At 38.8% G+C, this 23,382-nt stretch overlaps 1 protein-coding gene across 1 annotated transcript in view; it reads left to right on the top strand.

The window, feature by feature from the left end:
- Window positions 1–23,382, top strand: part of RALYL (RALY RNA binding protein-like) — a 115,845-nt gene that overhangs the window by 77,638 nt on the left and 14,825 nt on the right. Inside the window, exons 4-8 of the mRNA XM_010575837.1 lie at window positions 2,126–2,173; window positions 5,854–6,017; window positions 6,523–6,603; window positions 14,501–14,614; window positions 19,164–19,342. Coding sequence (XP_010574139.1) covers window positions 2,126–2,173; window positions 5,854–6,017; window positions 6,523–6,603; window positions 14,501–14,614; window positions 19,164–19,342 — 586 coding nt within the window. The remainder of the gene's footprint in view (window positions 1–2,125; window positions 2,174–5,853; window positions 6,018–6,522; window positions 6,604–14,500; window positions 14,615–19,163; window positions 19,343–23,382) is intronic.

The raw sequence follows: 23,382 nt of genomic DNA, 5'->3' as shown, positions 1-23,382 counted from the left end.
TTCTTTTCTCAAATGAGTTACCAACAGGACTACAGTCAGCTTTCTCACCTGGTGAGTCTCATGATCTTCACTGCTGGTCCAGTATTACGTGGGTAGACAGTACAACCTATCCTATCACTTTCACTGGGGCACTTGCATCTGAGGCAGCTGTGGCAGAGGTGGAAACTGTCCCCTGACCTCCTGTTCCTTTGATGGATGCTTTTGCCCATTGCAGACAAGGGAAATTGCAAGCTTTCAAAATCAGAACACTGGGATGAAATGATTACTGAGGTAATTTAAGCCTGCCATTTTTCCCTCTCTTAAGTGGTCAACCTCTGAAATATAGGAAGGGGAAGAAAAGGGGAAAGGGGCATTATGTGATGAAGAAAAACAAACCCAAAGAACTCAGAATTCTTGAGCCATTCTTCAAATTATGCACTAAAAAAAACTGAAGACATTTTGCTCAATGTTCAAGAGCAGAAATTATCCACAAGTCCATTCCCAGTGAAGACAAACTTCATTAATATGTAGCTACCATGATTCATCCCCCTTTATTTTCAGTGAATGTTTTCTGCTGTTCTTTGTCCTTTCTAACTCTCTCCTTTCTACCTTTCTGCTTTCTTATCTAAAGCTTCTCCTTTTTTGTGATACTTTCTTCATGCCTCTCATACTTTACTATTCACAATTGTCCTTCTCAGGCAGGTGAAAAACTTGGGGTTTGTGTTACTAGTCCTTCATCAGGCAGAGTACAGATCCCTTGTGACTTTTCCGTGCAGACCATTTATTAGCTCCTTGGTTCTATTTTTTCGGATGTGTGAGATAGATAGACTTCATTGCTATTTCTTCACCATAAAGGTAGAAAGTTGCTAATGGAATGCAAAACTAGGAAGATCAATCTAGGATTGACTTTGCAATTGACAGTTCAAAAATAGTTTTCCCCTGGACCTTTGCAATTTCCTACCTATATTTGTTTCCCTTGATGGTGCCTGTCTTTTCCCAGACTGGTATGTATATTACCCTGTCCTGGTTTCAGCTGGGATAGAGTTAACTGTCTTCCTAGTAGCTGGTACAGTGCTATGTTTTGAGTTCAGTATGTGAAGAATGTTGATAACGCTGATGTTTTCAGTTGTTGCTCAGTAGTGTTTAGACTAGAGTCAAGGATTTTTCAGCTTCTCATGCCCAGCCAGGGCACCTGACCCAAACTGGACAACAGTGTATTCCATACCATGGGACATCCCATCTAGTTTAGGAACTGGGAAGTGGGGGGCAGGGATTCGCCGCTCGGGGACTGGCTGGGTGTCGGTCGGTGGGTGGTGAGCAATTGCCCTGCGCATCATTTGTACATTCCAATCCTTTTATTACTACTGCTGTCATTTTATTAGTGTTATCATTATCATTATTAGTTTCTTCTTTTCTGTTCTATTAAACCATTCTTATCTCAACCCAGGAGTTTTACTTCTTTTCCTGATTTTCTCCCCCATCCCACTGGATGAGGGGGAAGTGAGTGAGCGGCTGCGTGGTGCTTAGTTGCTGGCTGGGGTTAAACCACGACATACCCTCTGAACCTGAGAGGAAAGGCATCTCTGTAACACTATTGCTTGCATCATTCATTTTCCTAATTTTTTTCCTTTTCTCTTTATGATGAAAGAAGACTAACAGTCCAACTTTTTTCATGTTTCTCATAAATCAAATTCATTGTCTTATCTCTGCTCACCTACTCACACATTTACCAATCTTTCACGTATTTAACAGTCTTCCTAGTCCGCTGATTATGTTATATTAGTCCAGCAAAGAAGAGGGCTTCAGTATTAGAGTGTTCACTTCATTTGATCACTCAGAGAATTACACTATAATGATCTTCTAATTACAGAGCTGTCGTGCTGTGTTAAATCCTTTCTATATGTGCTGTCAACTGTTTACACTGTTCTGCATGCCCCAGACTTTCACATTTCCAAACACACTACAGTGATAGCTGACAACAGGATTGACAAATATGATGTACAGTGTATGGTTGTGGAAAAGAAGTGGAAGGACTTTGAAGAAGGGCTTGGAATGTGAGAGTAAGCCAATATTACCACAACAGATTTAATCAATGTGTATTTTTCTATAAGCCAGTTCATTCTTGTTTTTCTGTGTTTTTCCACAGTGGTTATGTCTTTGATTATGATTACTACAGAGATGATTTCTACAATCGGTATGTGTGGTTATATTTTTGCACATCCTACACTATTTCTACTGTTTGTTTATAATGTAATCATGTCTTTTGGTTAGACAGGTCTGTTCTGATTTTACATATTATTCACTTTATTATTTCTATTGTGTATCAGAAGACTATTTGAATATATTACAGAGAAGATTACCACTACCAAATGTATGCTCATTAAACAGCTCTTTTGGTCTTATCCTTCTCTAAGAGCTTTTGGGACATTTTCTGTGCTGAACAGTTTAATGGTAGTTTAATTGCTCAGTGTTTCTTCCTACAGAGTTCTTCCAGGCTTACTTTCACTGGAACATACTTTCATGTGTATGAAAAGATATAGAATGTCTCCTGAAAAATGTGTCTTCCAAGAACGTTTAGAAGTCTAGAAGGACCTTGGGGGAAGCAAAACCACAAGTTGAACAGCATGTGTGTTTCTATAGGAGGAAAAGAAGCGTGGATATCTGAGCAATTGGAGGCTTGTGCCTTGAATACATACACACAGCCTAGCTCAGCACTGTGGGAATTTATTCATTTAGATGTAGCAGAATCACCACAACACAGGGTTAACATGAATGACCATGGATAACCAACTCATGATCCAGCAGTGCTGTGTCTCTGCATTAGAGTAGCCTGGTTTAGCATAGACCAAGTGAGTCAGAGGAGAACAAAGTATTGCTCCACCAACCTCCTCTAATCTGAGATTTCTTTTATGTAAAGGAATGGACAATAGCAGTGCAGCAGGTTACACCCTGAAGTTAAGTTATCGTGTGCTATACACCTTTCTGCTTAGGAACACTGTAGGAAAAATGTAGAAACAATGTTTTTTGGTTTTGTTTTTTCCTGGGATTGATTCAATTTGAGCCACTACTTTTGGGTTTGCATGTAAAAGACTATGCTCACTTTGGAGGGAGCTATAAACATATGGAGTAAAAGCCATCAATGCAGTTTAATCCTGCTCAGTGCAGCCTTGACAGTAGGAGCAGCTCATGTCCAGTAAAAAGTTAACTTCCACAGGCTTGTGTTTACTTTCCCCAAGGTTACTGCTCCAAATTTCATCAGTGGAGTTGTATGTTTTTAAACAGAGTACTCTTTCTGATCTATGCCACCTGAATATTAAAGTTATGTGTCTTCAGTTTTTTCCCTAATTCTGTACATTATGGGTAGCAAAAAATGAACAACTATAATGGTTACATTTCCACAACAAGAGAAATACTTATGGGACATTAAAGGTTGTTTCTGTGGAACTTGGTGTCTGTCTCGGTGACTGTCTTATAATGGAAAACCACTGACAGTGAAATGTGTCCATAAATCTATTCAATAGTATAATTTTCTGATTTCTAAATCTTCCAGGATTAAGACAGCAGAACTTTTATGGTAGAAAACCCAAATATGAGGTTGGCCTCACAAGACTGGACATGCTGATCTGTTGACAATAAAAACCTTAGAAGGTTAAGGGTCTCTGTTAGATCCAAGTGAATGGACGTGGAAGATGAAAAGCCCTATATAGTAGGCAAGAAAAAGAAAATCCCATGGAGAGTTTGATGTACTATCACCATGCCTATAGGAAATATAAATTAAGAAATATAGTCATAGAACCACGTAGAATTTCTGAACTTCTGAACTTTCTGAATTTCTGTGGTTTATCCCAAACCATAGGTCTTGCTTTCTAATATTCATTAATTTTCCAACCTCTCTGAAAGGAGAATACACCTATCTTAACTTGATTAAAGCAGTGGTGGGGTCAGAAAAGGGTGGCAAGAATGGTTAGTGCTGTAAAATACAATCTGTATGAAGACAGATTGACAAAATCAAGACTGCACAATTTAGAAGGGTGGGTGAAAGAAAAGACACTGTTGTACACACATTAGTGATTTTGGGGGCAAAGAATTGCTTTAGAACTGAGCATTTCTGTTTATCATTTCTCATATTACAAGCACAAGAAAAAGAGGCAGGGTACTTCAAAACTGATAAAAGGAAGCATTTTTTAAAAGAAAGCATATCATTGAAATATGTAGAACTTGGTGCAACAAAATACCAAGCCCAAAAGCTTCACATAATTTCAGAAATAAAAGTAAGAATAGTAATATTAGATAACAATCCTATTATATATTTCAAAAAAGGAAGCATAGTTTTGCATTTCACTACATTATCTTAACATGAACTATTGGAAGCCAGGAAAAAAATCACCTTTGAAGGAGTAATTGTGTAATGATCTTTTGCATGATAGCTTACCATTCTCCTGAAACTTTTTGTTCCAGTAATATCAAATGGGAGATTGTGACCAACCTACAGATCATCCAATATGATAAATGATGAGTGACAACAAACAATAATATTTCTGTTAAAAGCCCCAAAAATGTTTTACTGTTCATCTTCATACACAATTTAGTTATGCCCACAATGGCTAGAAACTGCTTATTCAGTAAGAATGTTGAAGGCTGTGGAGTTCAAGTTCAGTGGGGGTGACAGGATCTCTGTGACACATTTTGTAGGCAGCTATGGAAAAGGAGGGAGCTGGTTATATTGTCTCTAGTATTACAGTACAGACAACAGTAAGGATCCTGAGATTTAAGCATTAGGTGTTTACTTGCCAGAAAACAGGCTAGAAGACTTAAGTTTGATTCTGCTTCCTGTTCAGCATGCTGTTAGACACTGTGGTGAGTGAATTACTGTTTCTTGTGTGTCTGTTTTCAAATGTGTATCTATCTGCCCAGCTGGGTGACAGTAGTCAGAATTGTCAAAATTAAACATGCAGTTATAAATTTCCATAATTACTAGTTGCAAGTATCATTTGAAAGAAACTCAGGAATATTTTGTGAGAATGTTGCTTGTCCCTCTGCTTCAATCTCTGAATTGGAAATAATTTTCTGAACTTATTTCTCCTGACCTGTCATATTCAGAGCCCACAGCTTTTATGTTCTAAATATATCTGTAGCTTTGATCACTTTTTCTACTGCCTTTATTTTCTTCTACACAGGTTGTTTAGCTGCTGTCAACAACATTGTTTTTAGGAGTGGGGTATTCTGTTTGGAAACACTAGTTCATTTTGGTTGTAGAGTATCTTTTATTGACTATAGTGGTAATTCTCTGAATATCTACTTGCTACAGTGGTTTTGGTTTGAACAAAACCTTTTTTTTTATTAAGCATGCCTGGGTATTTTAGTGATTCTACATCAGTTCATTCTTCAGTAAAAAGAACATATGCTGGGACCTGTTTCCTATGCATTCAGAAGGACATACAGGTCCCTCACTGTATTTCTTTTTCTATCCTTAAGAATAGCAGATAGAAAACTAGACTTTAAGCCATGCATGTAATAAAGGAACTGAAATGTCACCACAACAAAATGTACTGCTGTTAGTTGTGTGCAGTGAAATGATGTGGACCTGTGGAAAGCAGGTTATGGATTTTCCATACTGCAAATAAGAGAGTGCCATAACGCATCCCTCACTTAAATTACACAAAAAACTGAACTATGCACTGGTCTGTGACTGAAATCTGAATATGGCACTTAATGTGCATAGGTCCTTGAAATCTAATTTGACTGTGATATAAAGTGATAATGGTTTCAAAGGGTAATTTTCTCAAAGATAACATGAAAATTTAGTTGACAGGGCTTCCATGACAAGAAATCACAGAAGGTTTTATGGAGTCCAGCTGACTTAATCTTTTCTAGGTTGTTTGATTACCATGGCCGTGTTCCCCCACCACCCCGTGCAGTGATTCCACTGAAGCGTCCTCGTGTGGCTGTAACAACAACTCGCAGAGGCAAAGGGGTTTTCTCCATGAAAGGAGCATCACGATCCACCTCAAGTGGGGCTTCTTCCTCAGGATCCAAATGTGAGTTGCTCATATCAGTTGGATATTATTGAAACAATGATCCTAGTAATTTCTGCAAGCAGACAGCTTCCACTATATAGCTCTGTTGCAGTCATTTCCTAGCCTCAAATCTCCTATCATCTTGACTGCTTATGCACCATAAGGTCTTGTGAACACCTGCTAATAAAGCAAAGCTAATAATCTTATTAGAGGCATACTGATTGCTGTTGAGACTTGAGGATTATATGTTACCTGGTGGGAGGTGGGCTGGAGGGACTGGGGGAGGTTGGGTTGTGTGTGCTTTTTTTGCCAGATTCTTTTGAGGGTAAAAAGAGGCAAAGTGTCTTTGCCTGTTCTAAAGGGAGTCCAAAACAGGATTAGCAACTTGGGGTTATTCAACCCTTCTTTAGTAAGTTGGCCTTAGAAGAGCTGATGCACAATAGGCATTTCCTTCTCCATGCTCTCCAAGCTCCCCACCCCATAGTATGTCCTGGGAACTTCATCTTCCTCTTCATGCATCTTTCAGCACCCACCTGCCTTCCCCTGCCCCTTATGTGGAGTGATACTGTCCTTGGAAGCGTCACTGGAAGAGGAAGAGAAAGATCAGGTAGGGATCAGATATTAGAAAGAATGAAGGGACTTCAGTAAGATATTTGCAGTACCAGACTGGCCAACAGAGCATCATGCTGTCTTACACACAACCACGAAATAAGTAAATCCACCAACAGTACATCTTACTGCAAGAGGGGTTAATTATAGCATCGACATGAGGCTGCTTGAATAACATATCTAAATCTCACACACTAGCTTCTAACAAAGATGGACCTCTAGTGAGCCCACTAGGATCCATTCTTCATCCTATTCTATGAACTGATGTTATGAGACACCTTGACAGAAAACATGTAATAAACATGCCTGTAACTGAAAGAATGGAAATGTGATAAACAGCGCTAAAGATAACGTTTTACACTGAGGAGCAAGGAGCTCAAGCCATTCCTTGGAAAGGATGATGTTCTAAGAAAGGCTCTGCTGGCTGTACAGTTGAATCACACACAAGTCTCCAGTGAATGAATTGGCTAAATGCCCATTTCCAATAATGGGAGCTTTGATACCTAGCACACAGGAAGACATCTAAATTTAGGTGTCATATTATGGATCTCACTTACACCTTATGAGGATGTCTGGGAGTAGCAATACTTCCTTTGTTCTCTGGAGGATGTACATGAGTCTAGACATTTTCACACACTTCTTGAACTAATCCATAGCTACTTTTTGTCTTTCCTCAATACTTAAATAATGAATTATGATTCCATATATTAATTTAAAAGAAAGCATACAGCTCAAGATCTTCACTTTAGTAGACTTAGAATTTAAATTATTTTGTTAGTCTTTTCCAGCGCTTGAGTCTTTGGGTTTTCACACAGTGAATCAAAGCTTTAGTAAGTATATACACTTACAGATTCATTCTCTAGATCTCCTTTGTTCATCCTTTACTGTTGTCTTATCCATATGAAAAGTTAGTAGTATCAGTGCGTTCAATTCACTAATTGTCCTAAAGCATGGTCTAATAAGAATGGGCTTTTGGTACTCACTTTGCCTTGAGAAGATGAACTATGTTCAGATAAGTTTTTATATATATATTTCTAATTGTCCAGAACAAGAATAACTCCAAAATTCTTCTAGAGAGCTGAGGACCTTAGTATATCCCAATAGATGTCAAGAAAATCTCTCACCCAGAAATCTGGATTTTCATTGTAGTGAATGGGACAGAGCATATTACATTAACATATAGATATCTGTTCCTCAGAATAATCAGCAAATTTGCTTTTTTATTCTGCATTTCAGAAAATGTTTTGTAATACTGCGTCAGGACTTAAGTAATGCATAACGTAGATTATAGGATTCAACCCTAGCCTGAGTACCTATAGCCACTTGCTATAAGACCTCCAAAACACTGTCTGCATAACATGGCAAATGTTGCAGAACCTGTAAATTATTTAATGGAAGTGCAATCAGGAGTGTAGAGATCCTAACAGACAGTGTTATGCCCTGGTGAAAGTATCCTTCAATGTATTCAGGTGTAATGTGAATTCTAAAAATGTCAGTCCTAGAGCTCCAGGTGACAAGATCATCTGTGGATCCAGCTCTTTAACACTGAAGGGAGAGCTGCAAGATGCATCACTAAAAACATGGGCTGACATTTTGACCCCTGTTGGGTTTCCACCCTCAGTTCTTTACAATGGCAATTGGAACACAACTGCAGAGACTATTTATCATGCTGGAATAAATTGCAGAAAATATTCTTTCTGCATGCAGCACACCTTTAAAAGGAGTCAGACACACAGTACACAGACTTTCATGCTTGATTTCCCCATAGAATTACTTCCCTTTTTGTCAAGTCCAACAGGCAAATCATAAAGGTAGAAACATGATTTTGTTGACTTGGACAGGGATGTAATCAGCTTATTGTAAGACGTTTATCAGAGAAATAACTGAGCCATTCCCTTAGGGGCTTCAAGTTGGAAAGTAGAGAATATGTGTTTTCTGGCTTCTTTTGCCATTTTCTTGGAAAAGTTGATCACATTGAATTGGCGGATGAAGCAATTTAATATTTTGTTGCCCCTCACTCTACACTGCTAATTTGAACTCCTTGAACTAATGCACTGTTGATTCTAATTGTAATTTATTGCTAGTTAAATAAAGGATCTCTTCAATAAGGAGAAATATAGTTTGTGGGAAGGAAGCTATTTTGGATTTTAATGAATTCAAGACTATAAAACAGCTTACTTGCAGGTTCAGAATTAACTATGTCAAAACAGTATTGCCTATACTTGAAAGATTTCACCTCTAGCAAATAGCAAAACTCTCGTGAGATCACATCCCCTAACAGACTTTTCAGATTCAAGTAGAAATCTCATGGGCATAACTATTCTCATAGCTGTTCTCCACACTCAGACTGGATCCAGAAAATGAACGCATACATGTAGTATTAAAGGTCAGAACATAGGGGACCCCTCAGTGAAATTACCGGGATTAGAGAGACTCACTTCTGAAAACCAGCAATCCAAAAACAGAGGTTTGTTGTAGCACACAGCAAAGATGTTATAAAAACTTAATACCAAAAATGCCTTGCTCAATGATGAGTACATCTGAAAACAAGAGGAAAACACTAAACACATTTTTTATACCCTGTGTGCTTGAGATTAAGGAGTAGACACTTAAGATGTTACAATATATACTGAATTATGCCTTTAAATTAATTCATTTTGAAGCATAGTTTATATTTAGCTTCACCAGCTAACCCATTTTTCAGTGAAATCTAAAGTAATAAATATGATAAAATATTTTATATTAAACATGAAAAGCTTAGATAAAATACATGACATTTCTTTCCAAAGAAATCTGAATCATGCTTTGTGGATGAATCAATTTGTAGTTATGGCAAAAAATGTTTCACAAATATAGCTGTAATTCAACAGCAGCACTTTCATTTCTAAAAATGTGATTGACCTCAATTTTAAATCTCTTGTTTTGAGCTGGATGCAGTTCATCTCCTTTGGTGCTAGATGCTTCAATGAAAGATGCATTCTGGAAGGCCTTTGTATTCCTGGCAGAGGGCTAGAAAGGGTCACTGAATCTAATTCCTTACTGTTGCAAGTAGCTGCATCATCTAATCCTTTAAGCTCCATCTTAAAGCTAGTTAGGGTTTGGGTTTTTTCTATCTCCGTTTCTTCTAATTTCCAGATTAAATTTGTTTCTCATTTGTTCATATCTGTTTGTTGTGCCAACACTGTCTTAGCCTAAAAGTTTTATTTCCTTATGCCTTCTTTTGACTCGGGCAAACAAGCAAAACTCTTCTGTTCACACTACAGGCTTTCCATTCTTATGGTCATCTTCATGGCCCTTCTCCCCACATACCTGCTAGAATTCCATGGCTCAACCTGTACACACTATTCCAGATGAGGTCTCACCAGGTCCTTGTACAACGAACGGCATTGTACTTTCCCATCTTTAGCAATACATCATTTGACACATCCTAGCACTGCATTTTCTTTCTCATGGCTGCATTAAAGTGATAGCCTATTGTCAACCTAAGATTACAACTACACCCAAGGATAATTCTGTCACTGTCTTTTTCCACTGATGATCTTCAATGTTAAGAGTAGGAGTTCTGCTGTTAGTCAATCAAATGTAGGACTTTTTTTGCAGTGCAATTACATTTCATCTTTTTTCTAATGTAGCATTCCTTAAAGTCACCTGGATCCTCCTTCCATTCCAGTTCACTCTGAATAGATGATACCTTTCAATTTCATGTCATCAGCAAATTTCACCTGTTTATTTACTTTTTTGCATCAAAGATGTTGAAGATCTTTAGCCATTTTGCTGCCAGTGCTTGAGGAATTTCATTAGTAATTTCTTTCCCTTTCAATACATGCACTTCTGTCACCGGCTGGCCTTTGCTTATCTGCTAATAGGTAAAAAAAAAAGCAGTAAGCTACTTTATTTTCCTATTCTGTTACTCAAAAGCAGATGAACAGATATTTTGGACACATGCAGCTCTGGTTTCATGTTTATCAACTGCTTTATTTCTTGCCCAAGATCAATTTAAAAAAAAAAAAAAAATCCGTGAAGGTTTAAGAGAGAATTTATATACTCAAAGCAGGACACCTGAAGTACAGTATTTAGAGTCTCCACATTTTGACATTGTCACAACACTGTGCTTAAAAAGCCTAAAGTTCTTCTCAAGCTCTACACTACAGAATCAGAGAATGGTTGAGGTTGGAAGGGACCTTACCTCTGGAGCTCATCTGGTCCAACTGCCCTGCTCAAGCAAGGTCACCTCCGCTAAGTTTCCCAAGACTGTATCCAGATGGCTTTTGAATATCTCCAAGGATGGAGACTCCACAGTCTCTCTGAGCCACCTGTACAAGTGTTTGATGACCCTCACAGAAAAAAACAAAAAAAAAAAAAAGGTTTTTCTTGTGTTTAGATGGAATTTCACATGCTTTAATTTGTGCCAATGGTCTTTGACGTGTTAGTGGGCACTACTGAGAAGAGCCTGGCTTTGTCTTCTTCATTCCCTCTTGTACTGGGGAGCCCAGAACTGGACACAGTACTCCAGATGTGGCTTCACAAGTGCTGAGTAGAGGGGTGTGAAGGTTTTGGCTGGGATAGAGTTAATTTTCTTCATAGTGGCTAGTATGGAGCTATGCTTTGGATTTTTGCTGGAAACAGTGTTGATACTTCAGGGATGTTTTAGCTATTGCTGAGCAGTGCTTACACAGCATCAAGGCCGCCTCTGTTTTTCATGCTGCCCTGCCAGCAAGTAGGCTGGCAGTGCACAAAAACTTGGGAGGAGACACAGCTGGGACAGCTGAGCCCAGCTGACCAAAGGGATATTCCAGACCACATGACGTCATGCTTAGCAATAAACTAGGGGGAAGGTTGGCTGGGGGCTGCTCCTCGGGGACTGGCTGGGCACTGGTTGGTTGGTAGTGAGCAATTGTTTTCATTCACATCACTTGTCTTTCTTGGGTTTTATTTCTCTCTCTTTGTTATTTTCCTTTACATTACATTCATTATTATTATTATTATTATTATTATTATTAAATTATTAAGCTGTTCTTATCTCAACCCATGAGTTTTCTCACTTTTACCCTTCCAATTCTCTTTCCTTCATCTTGGGGGGGGGGGGAGGGTGAGCAAGCGGCTGCATGGTGCTTAGTTGCTGGCTGGGGTTAAACCATGACAAGGGGAAGGATCATGTCCCTGAACCTGCTGGCAACACTCCTCCTAATGCATCCCAGGATGTTGATGGCCTTCTTTGTCACAAGGGTGTATTGCTGGCTCATAGTCAGCTTGTTGTCCATCAGGACCTTTCATAATTTGTCTTCAGTAATTGCTGCTCACTACAGAAATATCCAGTACAATATAACTGAGAGTGAAATTTCTCTAGGAGAATGATTTTGAAGATTTGTACAATTCCATACAAATTAAGACAATAAGCAACTCAAATAGTTACACCATCACAATGTTGGAAACAGGGTGGAAATTTGGATCTTGTGCAGTTTTGTTGAAAATCTTTCCCTTTTTTTCTTTCAGTCTTTTTTAGTGTTAACTTGAAGTGATTGATTGTATGATGAAATCACCTCATTAAATGTGAATGATAAGTTGCAGATTCAGTGACCAAAGCTTGAGGAAACAGTTTTGGCATGGGGGAATTTTGCAAGGTAGCAATAAAGCTCCTCAGTCATTTACAGCATCTTTCTTTGTTATTGAATCCTCACTGTTGTTTCTGTGTTCCCCCTGGTGCAGTCTTCTTCCCAAACTGGTTTCTCACTGCGACACCACAGGGAAGACCCTGTGAAGCAGAAGGTTTGACCTAAGTTGAACAGTGACCCTATGTATGTGGCCTGTTTCCTTACCAAACTCAGAAGTGCAAATGTTTTCTGCTTTGTTTTTTAGACTGGGAACAAATACCTTTAGGTCCTTGCAGTGTCACTTCTGACATTTGACCTTTTAGCCTTGGCAAGCCTGCAGTTTGCCAGTCAAGGGAGAACCTCTAACACAACAGCTTGGCTGCACAGGATATGTTGCCAGCTGGCTTCATAGCAGGTTGCTGCAAACACTTAGCATTCCTCATTGGACAGATTCACACTATTTCACCCTGGAATCTGCACCACTTTGCTATTCCAGCATGGACCAGCCATTGCCCCTGGGGAAGCAGTAACCTTCTAAATATACAGTTGTCAGAATCTTAACATTTTGTTACAGATCTGGGGGATTGGACAGTGACCCGTTATTTCCCTAAGAACATTTTAAGACATTGCTCTATAAATATACAGAATAATTCCAACAAATACTGTATAGGATATAACGGTCCAGCACAAAGGTTACTTTCAAGTTTTCTTTTCTAAGTCCTACCATTCATTCAATATGAAATCAGAGGTTTCAGCCTATGATAGTGTGAGATATGCAATTTCCAAATATGAGCACATGATTAAACAAGTTCATTACTGAATATAGCAACCTACTGCCTTTAGCTGACTTGTTATAACTATAATGCGTATGACCCAAACCCTACTATAAAAAGCCTTTGTTTCAACCTCAGTGAATGTGCTCCAAGTTTGCAATAAGGCTGATTTTGAAGCAGACACATACTCATTTACTGCCACTGAAGCAGGCAGTAGTTTGCCTGCACACTTCAACAAATTTTGGCTGTCCAATAAAACATACCCATGAGACGCCATGATGAAATACATGCCCAAGAGTCAATGAACGGGACTGATATGGCCAGATGCAGCCAGGAGACCCTCTGGACAGAAAGGGAACATGTCCTTCTCCATGGCAGAATATCCCTTTTCCCAGACTTACTAAGGGCCCTCCCATTGCTCTGGACACACACACCAAAGTCAATGCATATCCTACTCCAGCAACAATAAGGATGGATGAGTAATACCGCTCAGTGCTCTTCCATTGCCAGTCCCTCACAGTTGAAGGTGATGGTCCATTTCTTCCTACAAGAATTGTATAGCTGTGTTACCTACTCCTGACCTTTATAAATGGCTTTTTTTTCCCATGCTAGCACAGGGATCCCATTTTCTTCTCTTGGCCTTTTCAACATTATATCCTAGCATAGACAGGGCAAGTGGATTTGTTTGGACTATCTTCTGAGCATAAAAACATGTCCTGATAATGCCATAATAATGAGGTCATTCATGAGTACTGCAGTGCTGCTTCTTCTGAAGCCAAAACACCTCCAAAGCCATTAGTCCTTCTTACGTTAGACAATGGGAGTGCAATAATGAACATAATTGAAGAGTAATGCAATGCAACAAAGATTTGGAAACTTCAGATCTTAATTTATAGGCATTGCCTCCATGTGCCTGGATGTGATCATAAAAAGAAATATTTTCATATGTTATCCACAGCTGGAAAAAGTACAAGAAATTACCAGAACTGAAAGCTTTTGAAGCAATAATACTTAACACCTATTGCAATGAAGTTGTTGGCTGGAACATAATATTGCATTCCTGGCTGCCCTAACATTTATGTTACCAGTCACTCTTGTTGAAAAATACTGACTGCTACTGTGAAGGATCTTTTTATTAATGTTGCTATTATTACAAAATAGTCCAGCAAAATAGCATTGCAAGACTGTGAACTGTCTGTCATATTTGAATCATTCTTTCACTATAGGTTGTTTTTTAGTAAAAGTTACTTGGATTTACTAAGAATGCCTTTAAGGTGTTTTGCCTGAAGTGCTTATTACAGAGCAATACACCTCACATAACCTTTTGCCATTAGGGCTTAGAATGCTGTGATTTCCTAGGATTCAGCGTTTTTAACTAACAGTGTTCATTTTAGAAGTTAAATCTCTAAAAATACTGACAGAAATGAGAGAGTAGACTTTGTACTAGAGGAAAGAAAAAAACATGTTTTGTTCATGGGGGGCTGCAAATAAATTTTATTTCATGTTTTGCATCTTTGCTCTCTTTCCACAGTGAAATCAGACGAGTTGCAAACAATCAAGAAGGAATTAACCCAAATCAAAACAAAAATTGACTCCTTGCTAGGGAGACTGGAAAAGATTGAAAAGCAGCAAAAAGCTGAAGCAGGTAGGTGAAAGCAATTTGTAGTCAAATGAATTAAATTAGAACCTAGTTATCAGTCAAGCAGACTGAAAGCCTTCCAGAAATTTTGCTACATAATAGAGGCCTGAAGCAAGGTAAATTAACTCTCAGGTAGAACTATGGGAGGATAAATTAATATTCTTCACAGAGCATGTAACATCATTTCAAGAACTGTTTTCTATGGTGTAGGGGGCAGGGTGGAGATTCTTCCTAGATGTTCTGGAAACAAAATATCACTAAAGAATTGACTGGACAGAATTAAGTTAGAGGTTGATGACCTTGGGGATGCTTGTGCTCTCTACATTAAGAATTATTAGATGGTCTATGTCAGGAATTATTGCCTGGGCAATAGGCAATAGTCACAAGTTGCAGCAAGGGAAATTTCTGTTTGATATAAGGAAAAGAGATGCAACTAAGCGGTATGGCAGGTTGCCCAGAGAGACTGTAGCAGTGCCATCCTTGGAGACGTCCAAAACTCATTGGGTCAAGGCCCCATGGACCTGGACGAAACTTTGAGTCTGGCCCTGCTTTGAAGAGGGGTTGGACTTGGAGAGTCCAGAGATCCCTTCCAACCTAAGCTATTCTGTGAAGCTGTGGCGTCTCTGGAAAACCAGACGCATCTCTAGTTCAGCTTTTCTCTGGCTTGAAATGTTTGAGGCAACCTTAGGAACGACAAAATCCAACACTGCTTTTTAATTTAATCAAGACCTTTTTTTCTATCATTGTAGTGATCATTTTGTTAGCTGAATGATCTCACCTGGCAGCACTTTAAAACCATGCTGAGAAGTTATAAGGGATTTACAAGGTTGTATTTTCACAAGGGTATATGTTGAAAACAATCTCAATTCTTACCACTGTCTGTGGAATTTTCTTGGCTATTTCATTATAAATCACATGGTATAACTCTGTACAGGAGCTGTGTACTAGCAAACTCATTTTGATGAAAGCCAGTGGGGAAATGGAAGCCTTATCTCATGAAAAATCTGAATGATCCTTTTTTTTTCTCCCCTCCATTCTCTGATGAAAACCTTTTATGTATTTTGTGTCAAATGTGTGAAAAAAACTCTGCCTCAGAATCCACAGCTGCCTGTGTGTCTGGGCACTCAGATTTATGCCCTTTTCCTAACTCAAATCAGTTACGTGAAGCTAAAAAGACCCAACAGGACACATAAAGACAGTTCCATCAAGACTATCTAAAACGTTGGTGGGAATTAGCAGTCAAGGTTCATGAACCTGACACAGGCAAAATAGATATTTAGATCTGGATCCTTCCTGTTCCCAAGTGCCTGCCCTATTTCCTGATCTATTGTGATGGTATCTCTCTGAACCCAGAAGTTTCCTGCTATTCCAAAATAACTCTAATGAACATCTTCCTAGGGCAGAACACTACAGAAAAATATTTTGTGGTTAACAAATTAAAAAAAAAAACAGAAAACAGGCAACCAAAGCCAACTCTTAAAAATAACTTACCTTTTATTTACAATCATTTTCTAAGTTGACAGACCAGGACCAATCCCTCAGCTGCTATAGTTTACCCCAAAAATGAGTTGACTGGTTTTTTTCAAGTCTAAGGTAAACCATTAGTACAGAGTATGATTATCTCTTTCAGGAGAACCATACACAATATGTACTCATTATATTCTATTTTGTACTTTATGTAAGTTAGATAAAAGTTGGTATAATCAGTGAAGATATAATTGCAAGGCACTCCATTGAATCACTTGTGTACTGAAATACTCTGAGATTGTGCATCCCTGCTTCAGGGAACTTTTATATAAAATCCATTACTATGCAAAACAACCTCCATGTCATTGTACTTTGATATCCAATTTTCACGTCTGCTAAAGGACTGTAGTGAACTCATTTAAATAAAAATCAGCTCAAAGAGGAAAACGTTGATTTGTATTGAATCATACTGTTATGTCTTTTGAAGACAAGCAGTGAATAATATCCTCAGAGATTAAAAACTGGTTTCAAATTGTTGATATTTTAAAACATCAGGTGCAGAACCTATCCCCCATATTCTTTGCCTCTCATCGGAGAGTGTGAGGAGAAAAAACCCCTCAGAGATACCAGTAAACCTGGATCCTCATTTAAGTCTCCTGAGCTGATGAAGAGGGTTATGCAGCCTGGGTGACTCATTTGCAGATGATCGCTTCCTCAGCTAAAAGATTTGTGTAAGATAAAGCTACATCAGTAGCTGAACTATTTCATTTATGATGTCAGATGTTAGATGATGTTCCTTCTTTACAGTTTGGCAATATTATTTCCTACTTTCCTTTGCCAGAAGGTGTGGCGTCACTAAGACTAGGATCAGAGAGGATCTATGTCTCATTTACACCAAACAAAAATCAAGCCATCATCTTGCCCTTCTGGTTTCTTAAGTTTGCATCACTCTTATCAAGAATATTCAATTATTAATCTTAAAAGTTATACATCTGGAGGAATGTGAAAGGTTAAACAGACAAGCTGGACAAGCTCAGTGCATACATTGGTTACTGCTCTACACCTGTGTGAAAACTCTCCTTACAGTGACAGTTGATATTCTCTCTTTTACTATTGTCAGCCCCTGACCACTCCAATAGGGGGAAATATAGATAAGAGGATTTCCTCTACATAGGGAAACTGCAGAAATAGCTCCTTTGCTTGTAAAAAACTGAATGAGGAAGCCAAGGATAAGAAGCTGTTCCGATGTGAAAAAATTGTTAGAGGAGACTGTTCTCCCTGTAATATCAGAGGTGGGTGCTGAAAGGTAGGATCTTAAGTTTAGCTTCTCAGAAGAGCCCAAAAGAGTTAGATGCTGACCTGGTATTTTAGACTCCTCTGAGGAACCCAGTCTATGTTCTCATTCAGACAATTAAGTAAGTGACCTAATTTTTTAGCAGCTGTATCCTAAAAGTTTCCCCATTTAAATATATTAAGTCTGTAATTTCAGGAACCGTTTTTGAAAGCCTTGACTAAAGTTGATTCAGTTGTCACTGCCACAGCTGGGTTAATCTCAGAAGTGGCTTGAGGCAGAAGGTGGTGGGGCAGGACATAGTAAGCAAAGCTGATTCAATCCACATTTCCCTGAGTAGTAAGGCAAGTAACACAGTGACTTACAACTAGCATGGTTTTGTGTAGAGCACCTTACCAATACATGATGAGGCTCCATGGGCTGAATCTTCTTCTAATATGCATAACTACAGTGCTGTTGAAGCAGTTAGATAAGATGACTTTTTATTCTTTAAGTCCAAGAATCTTTCTGAAGGAATTACGTGACTAAGGGAGAAAAGCTTAATTGTTCTAGATCTTCAGTAAATGGATTTGAAAATGAGGGACTAGAGACTAACAAAGACTGAAGACGTGAAAGCAAGTTGCAAAATAAATGTGCAGACATAGAAGGAAAAACAAGTGTCTTGGTTTAAGACTATGATACAGAAAAGTACGAGCAGATTTGAATATTATATGCAGCTGGTAACAATTTATAGTAAAATGATAATATATTCACAGAGTTGAAAAATATAGAGCTTCACAGGCAATCTGCAGATTCATTGGCTGACCAACGAGATAAGTGATGCAATACTAGTGTTACAAAACAGTCAATATAACAAAGAAAGAAATGCTTTTGTTCTAGAAATTGGACCATTGATGGGTACTGTCACCCTCAGACTGAAAAGACATTGGTATTCCAGCTACATGCAACTAATTCTCTGGCCTGTATTCACTTTGAGTACATAAAGCTTTTCATTTAAACTCCTGGTGTACATAGGAATAAGACTGATCCCTCCAACCACTCTTCTGGCCAGTCTGCCTCTGACATTCCTCCCTCAGTCCTCCTCTGGATTTCTGCTGGCTGGATGAAATTCCTTGGCGTATCCAGGAGTCTCACAATACATGATCACAACAATGCAGCTATCTGCAGTAAGCCAACCATGACAGATCCTCTGGGCCTCCATGGAAATGGTCTTTCTTTTCACCACTTTGCGGAAATTATAGGAAGCCTATATTTGGGTAATTGGAGGGAGACATTCTCTGGTTACCTCAGCACATTATACCAACGGGGAAAAACTGTTACTTTACTCCATAAAAAATATGTTCAGTTGTCTAGAAGGATTTGTTCATTATCTGTATGGTTGTTGAGATATATTCACAGCAAATTTATGCAAATCCTTGTTCACTTATTGGCAATTAACACTTCTTAGAGCATAGAGATTTATGTATTTCTCATTGGCTGCAGATAAATAAATATATAGCGACTACACCAACTGGATTCCCAAGGCAAAGCAAAGTCCAGAAAATCAAAAAGCTGGATCCACTGGTAAATCAAGCCTTCATCCACTGCATGGGATAGATGAGTGTGTATGGTTGACTTATGCATTAATTTTTGAAAACAAGGGTTTTGATCATATTTGCCTGGTAGATATTAACACACTGATTTTTACAAAGCTAGCACATGTGGAGATGGGAAGCTTAGTTTTTTTCCCCAGAGCACTTTTCTTTGCCACCAATAGGGAAGGTTACTGAATCTCTATAGAGTATCTTTTCCTTACAGAAGCTCAAAAGAAACAAATGGAAGACAATGCTGATTTGATTCAAGAGGAATGCATATCAGAGAATGCAGATAACTCTACAGAAGAGCCAATTGAAGGAGGGCCAGATGCAGATGGGGATGGAGAAGATATGACTGATGGGATAGAGGAGGATTTTGATGAGGATGGCAGCAATGAGCTGGTAAGGAATAATCATGCCATGTCTGTCTATACAGTTGCTACAAGTAACCACAGAGAAACAACAATCTGGGTTAACAAAATAAGCTTACAGCAGCACTGTGATGTTCTGCAACTAGTGCCTAGTCCTTCTTCATACACTGTAGTATCATTTAAGCATAGGGCCCTCTGAGGATAAACAAGAAAAATACATTTTACTACGCTTGGTGATTTTAGAAAGGAAATGTACTTTAAATTGATTTACATTTATTATTTTACATTTACTGAAATGTAGGTAAGAAAGGAAAACATGGTGTGGTTTGGTTTTGGCCAGGGCGGGGAGGGTGTTAACTGGAGCATTTCAAAATTAAATAAGATTCTAGAATAGACAACTTTCTCATTTGTAAACCTGCGGTCCCCCATAATCTTCAGTCCCTGTCTTCCATGTGTATTATCTTCTGTAGTCTGTGTTGGCAGCTACAGATTTTTTTGATGCAAGGACTTTTCCTTAAGAAATGTTTGGGTTTTCAGCTTGATCCTGCAGATTTCATGAAATGCCCATCATGTTGTTAAACTTCTAAGTTCTTCTGGAAAAACATATTAAAAAATATTTTGAAAGCCAGGTTCATACTTTTTTGTTCATTCCTAATAAGAATGGATCAGTCACACTGTTTTAGACTCTATAATACTCTCCCTTTCTTCCCAGCTTTCATATACTTCTGCTGTGAGCAGAAATCACTTCTGATGCTCAATGTCACTGTTCCTGCTTGCTTTTTAACACACATTTAATCAAGTGTACACTGTAAAAATCATTCAGTGAAGCCAACAGAAGTCAGTCAGCAATGTGCACAGCTAAACCAACACGAAGTCTGGAGTAACAGGGCATGTGAATAACCAGTGTTTTGTACTGCTTACTGGAAATGCAATTTAAACCTACTGCTAATTTGAAGGTTTGTGTCCATTTAGCCAGCACAAGGCCCTTGTGAATTTATAAATCCTGAATAGCATTATGCCTAGGAGAAGCTATTACAACCTGAATCCCCTCATCTTTTAACACGTGATGTAGAATAGATGACATTATCACATTTTCTCAAAGGAACAGGTTCTCCTGTACAGATATGACGGACGTCTGCAAGAAGTTGCCACTCTGAATTTGTAGGAAGTTGAAATTTTGTAATGAATAAATAGTTGTAAATATAATATCCCACCATGGCTAATACCTGTTTGGCTGAAGTGATATTAGTAATAGGGGTGACCTCAGTTTAACAAGAGTTGTGGGTTTTGCACTAATTAGGTGTCATACTCCCTACTGCAGACAACTAAATGGAGAAGTTAAAGTACAGTATATTAGCCTCTGATTGTTCAGTGCTGTCATTTCACCCTGTGGGTATGAAATATTTAGCATATATCTATACTATATAATGAAGCATGATGTAGAAGAGATTTTTCATCTAGCAAAGGCCTAAGCAGGAAACTTTCTGAAAAGCAAACAGCACAGGAAGACTTCATTAGCAGTGAAAGTCTGGAATCAGCACAGCAACATTTGCACACCACTGCTTCCAAGTTAAAAAGCGTTTCCAGGATTTATGTTATGGAATTAGTTGAAGTGCAGTGTGTTGCAGACACAGCTCCAAAGACAGCTCAGAAGTCTGAGACACACATCTAAGGCATGGTGGGGAACCAGCCCCGTTTTTTCTGTGTGCTATTACTGAGCCCCTTGAGTGCCGGGAGGAGGTGGCTCACTGCACATGGAGAGTGATGTCCTCTGCCTTGCACCCTAGCACTCATGAATTATATCTCCCCAGCCCTGACATGGTGGTAGCGAGGAAAGGGCAAGGAAGAGCACCTACATGCATCATCGCCGTCAGGTGCAGCCTGTCCCAATGCTAGGGCAGTAGAGCCCATCAGCCTCATGCCTTCCACCTTCCCAAATGCTGGGACTCTCTAGTCGAGAAGCCGGCAGTATTGTAGACTTTAAAGCTCAGAACCAAGATTGCCACTGATGTAAAATCCTCGTGCTTTTCATCCTCCCTTGTCATTTTCTTCAAGCTTTGGAAGAGGCCACTTCACCTTATTTTTCCTCCCTGCTGCTGTGGGATAATAACACTTTCTTTTGCAAAGCCTAGGGAGACCAGCGAATGAAAAACTGCTACGGATGGGATAAAGGATTGCACTACAAAGGGTTACTTCGAAGAAATCTCAGGCAATGGGTGTTTCCCATGGAAAGGCAATTATAAATTGTACTGTACATCTTTCCTCCACAGTTTTTACCCAAATACTCAGCAGTATTGGCCAGTAACGTTATAACATGAAGCTGGTAGTTTATGATGCATCTTGTAATTCAGCCTGTTTTTCACTTATACTTACATATATTTATGTAGATATAACGGCCAATTCCTATAAGTTTTAATTTCTACTCCAATCACTGATAGCTGTGTAACTGGAAAGTCAATAAGAATGCTATCAAATATCTAGTGAATACACCAGTAGGAATACTTGGGATTTCAGTTTGCTTCTACCCATTCTGTGCCCTGCTATCTGGCATTACCCTCTGTTTTGTGAAAAGTAAAGTAGATAGATCAATAATCTTGTTATAAAACAGGAAGTCCTAACAGATGTTGTTCTCCTGTTTCATGAAAACTAAGTAATTTAGGAAAAAGAGCTGACTAATAGCAAATGTGTCATTTTGGAATGGAGCAAGTTACAACTCATTTGAGGAAAAAAAAAGGTTTTTTAAGCATGAAAAGTGTTAAATGTGAAACAATTAGGACAAACTTCTCATGTGTAAAAACATAACCTTGGACTCAGAATAAAAAATACACCTCCAAAGGGCATTTTCTAATGAAATCTATAATCTTTTCACAATATAAAGCTAAAGGGATTTAGGATGATGATGAAAAAAATTCTTTTCTTTTATCACTAAGAGCAGCAGAGCAAATAGAAAAACATTTGAAATGGGCATAGCTAATCTTCTGAAGCCAGTTCAGCACCAAAAATTGGTTGTGAGTCTACTAGTCTGAAGAATATTATTAGAGGGAGAGAGGAACATGACTTAAATTTAGATCTTAACCTTTTTTGCAGTGCTTCATACTTACCTGTAAATCTCCCACCAAGCCATCTGCCAATAAACTGCCACAGGACTGTTGAACACAATACTGTTGTCTCTTTTTTTCCCCATGACCAGCCCTAAGGCTGTCAGTAAAGGAAAGTGTTCAATAAGGACAGACTTGCTGCCAGAGTCCAGATACTGCCAGAACGGAGCCTCTGAATCTGTGTATGTGGATCTTCATCTTTGGACTAGAGGACTCAAAACTATATTTCTTTCTCTATTTCTAATTCTTACTTGTAAAGGAAGTGACTATGCAGGATGTATGCTGTGGGTTTAGGTGGTAGGATCAGTTCTCTAAATTCACACACTGTCTATTCGGGGGAACAGGTTACTGCACATTAACTGAGTGATGGCAGCTATCCTCATGCCTGCTTTCAGCCTAGACCAACTGTAAAGAAATGTAAAGTAGTTTAGCCTGCAGTCTGCGTTAAGTCAGGCATGGATTTAAGGAGGCTTTAGCCTCTTCATTTGCCTGCCTGGCTGCACACACAAAAACACATCACATTCAACAGCTGCACACCTTCTTCATCCACCATTTAGATCAGGATGTTGTTCATTCCTGCGTTGTCATTTTCTATGGACTAAAGATGCACGCACAAACAGTTGTTACGGCTCAGCTGAAGTGTGAAAAAGTTTTACGCTGCAATAACTTGATTGCCCATCTAAACTCTAATTCAAGACATGCTGCATTTGAAGTATCTGCTGCAGTCATCAAACATCACCTCTTGGGAAAGTTTCTTTTGTACCAACTGTTTGCCCACAAACACCTCTCAGTAAGTGTCTCCAGTGCTACAGACATTCCAGCTTGAGGATCTTTTTAGAACAATCCCCAAAGACTTTTGCTGCACTGACATACTGAAGAGTTCTTTAAATGGTGATTTCAGATATATGATCTAGATATATGTACGGATATGTCAAATAGTTGACTTCAACTTGCTCAGTGAAGAGTGTCATAC

This window comes from Haliaeetus leucocephalus, unplaced genomic scaffold (genome assembly GCF_000737465.1).
Source record: "Haliaeetus leucocephalus isolate CR32 unplaced genomic scaffold, Haliaeetus_leucocephalus-4.0 Scaffold506, whole genome shotgun sequence".
NCBI lineage: Eukaryota > Metazoa > Chordata > Aves > Accipitriformes > Accipitridae > Haliaeetus > Haliaeetus leucocephalus.
This window is presented reverse-complemented; position numbering and strand designations above follow the sequence as displayed.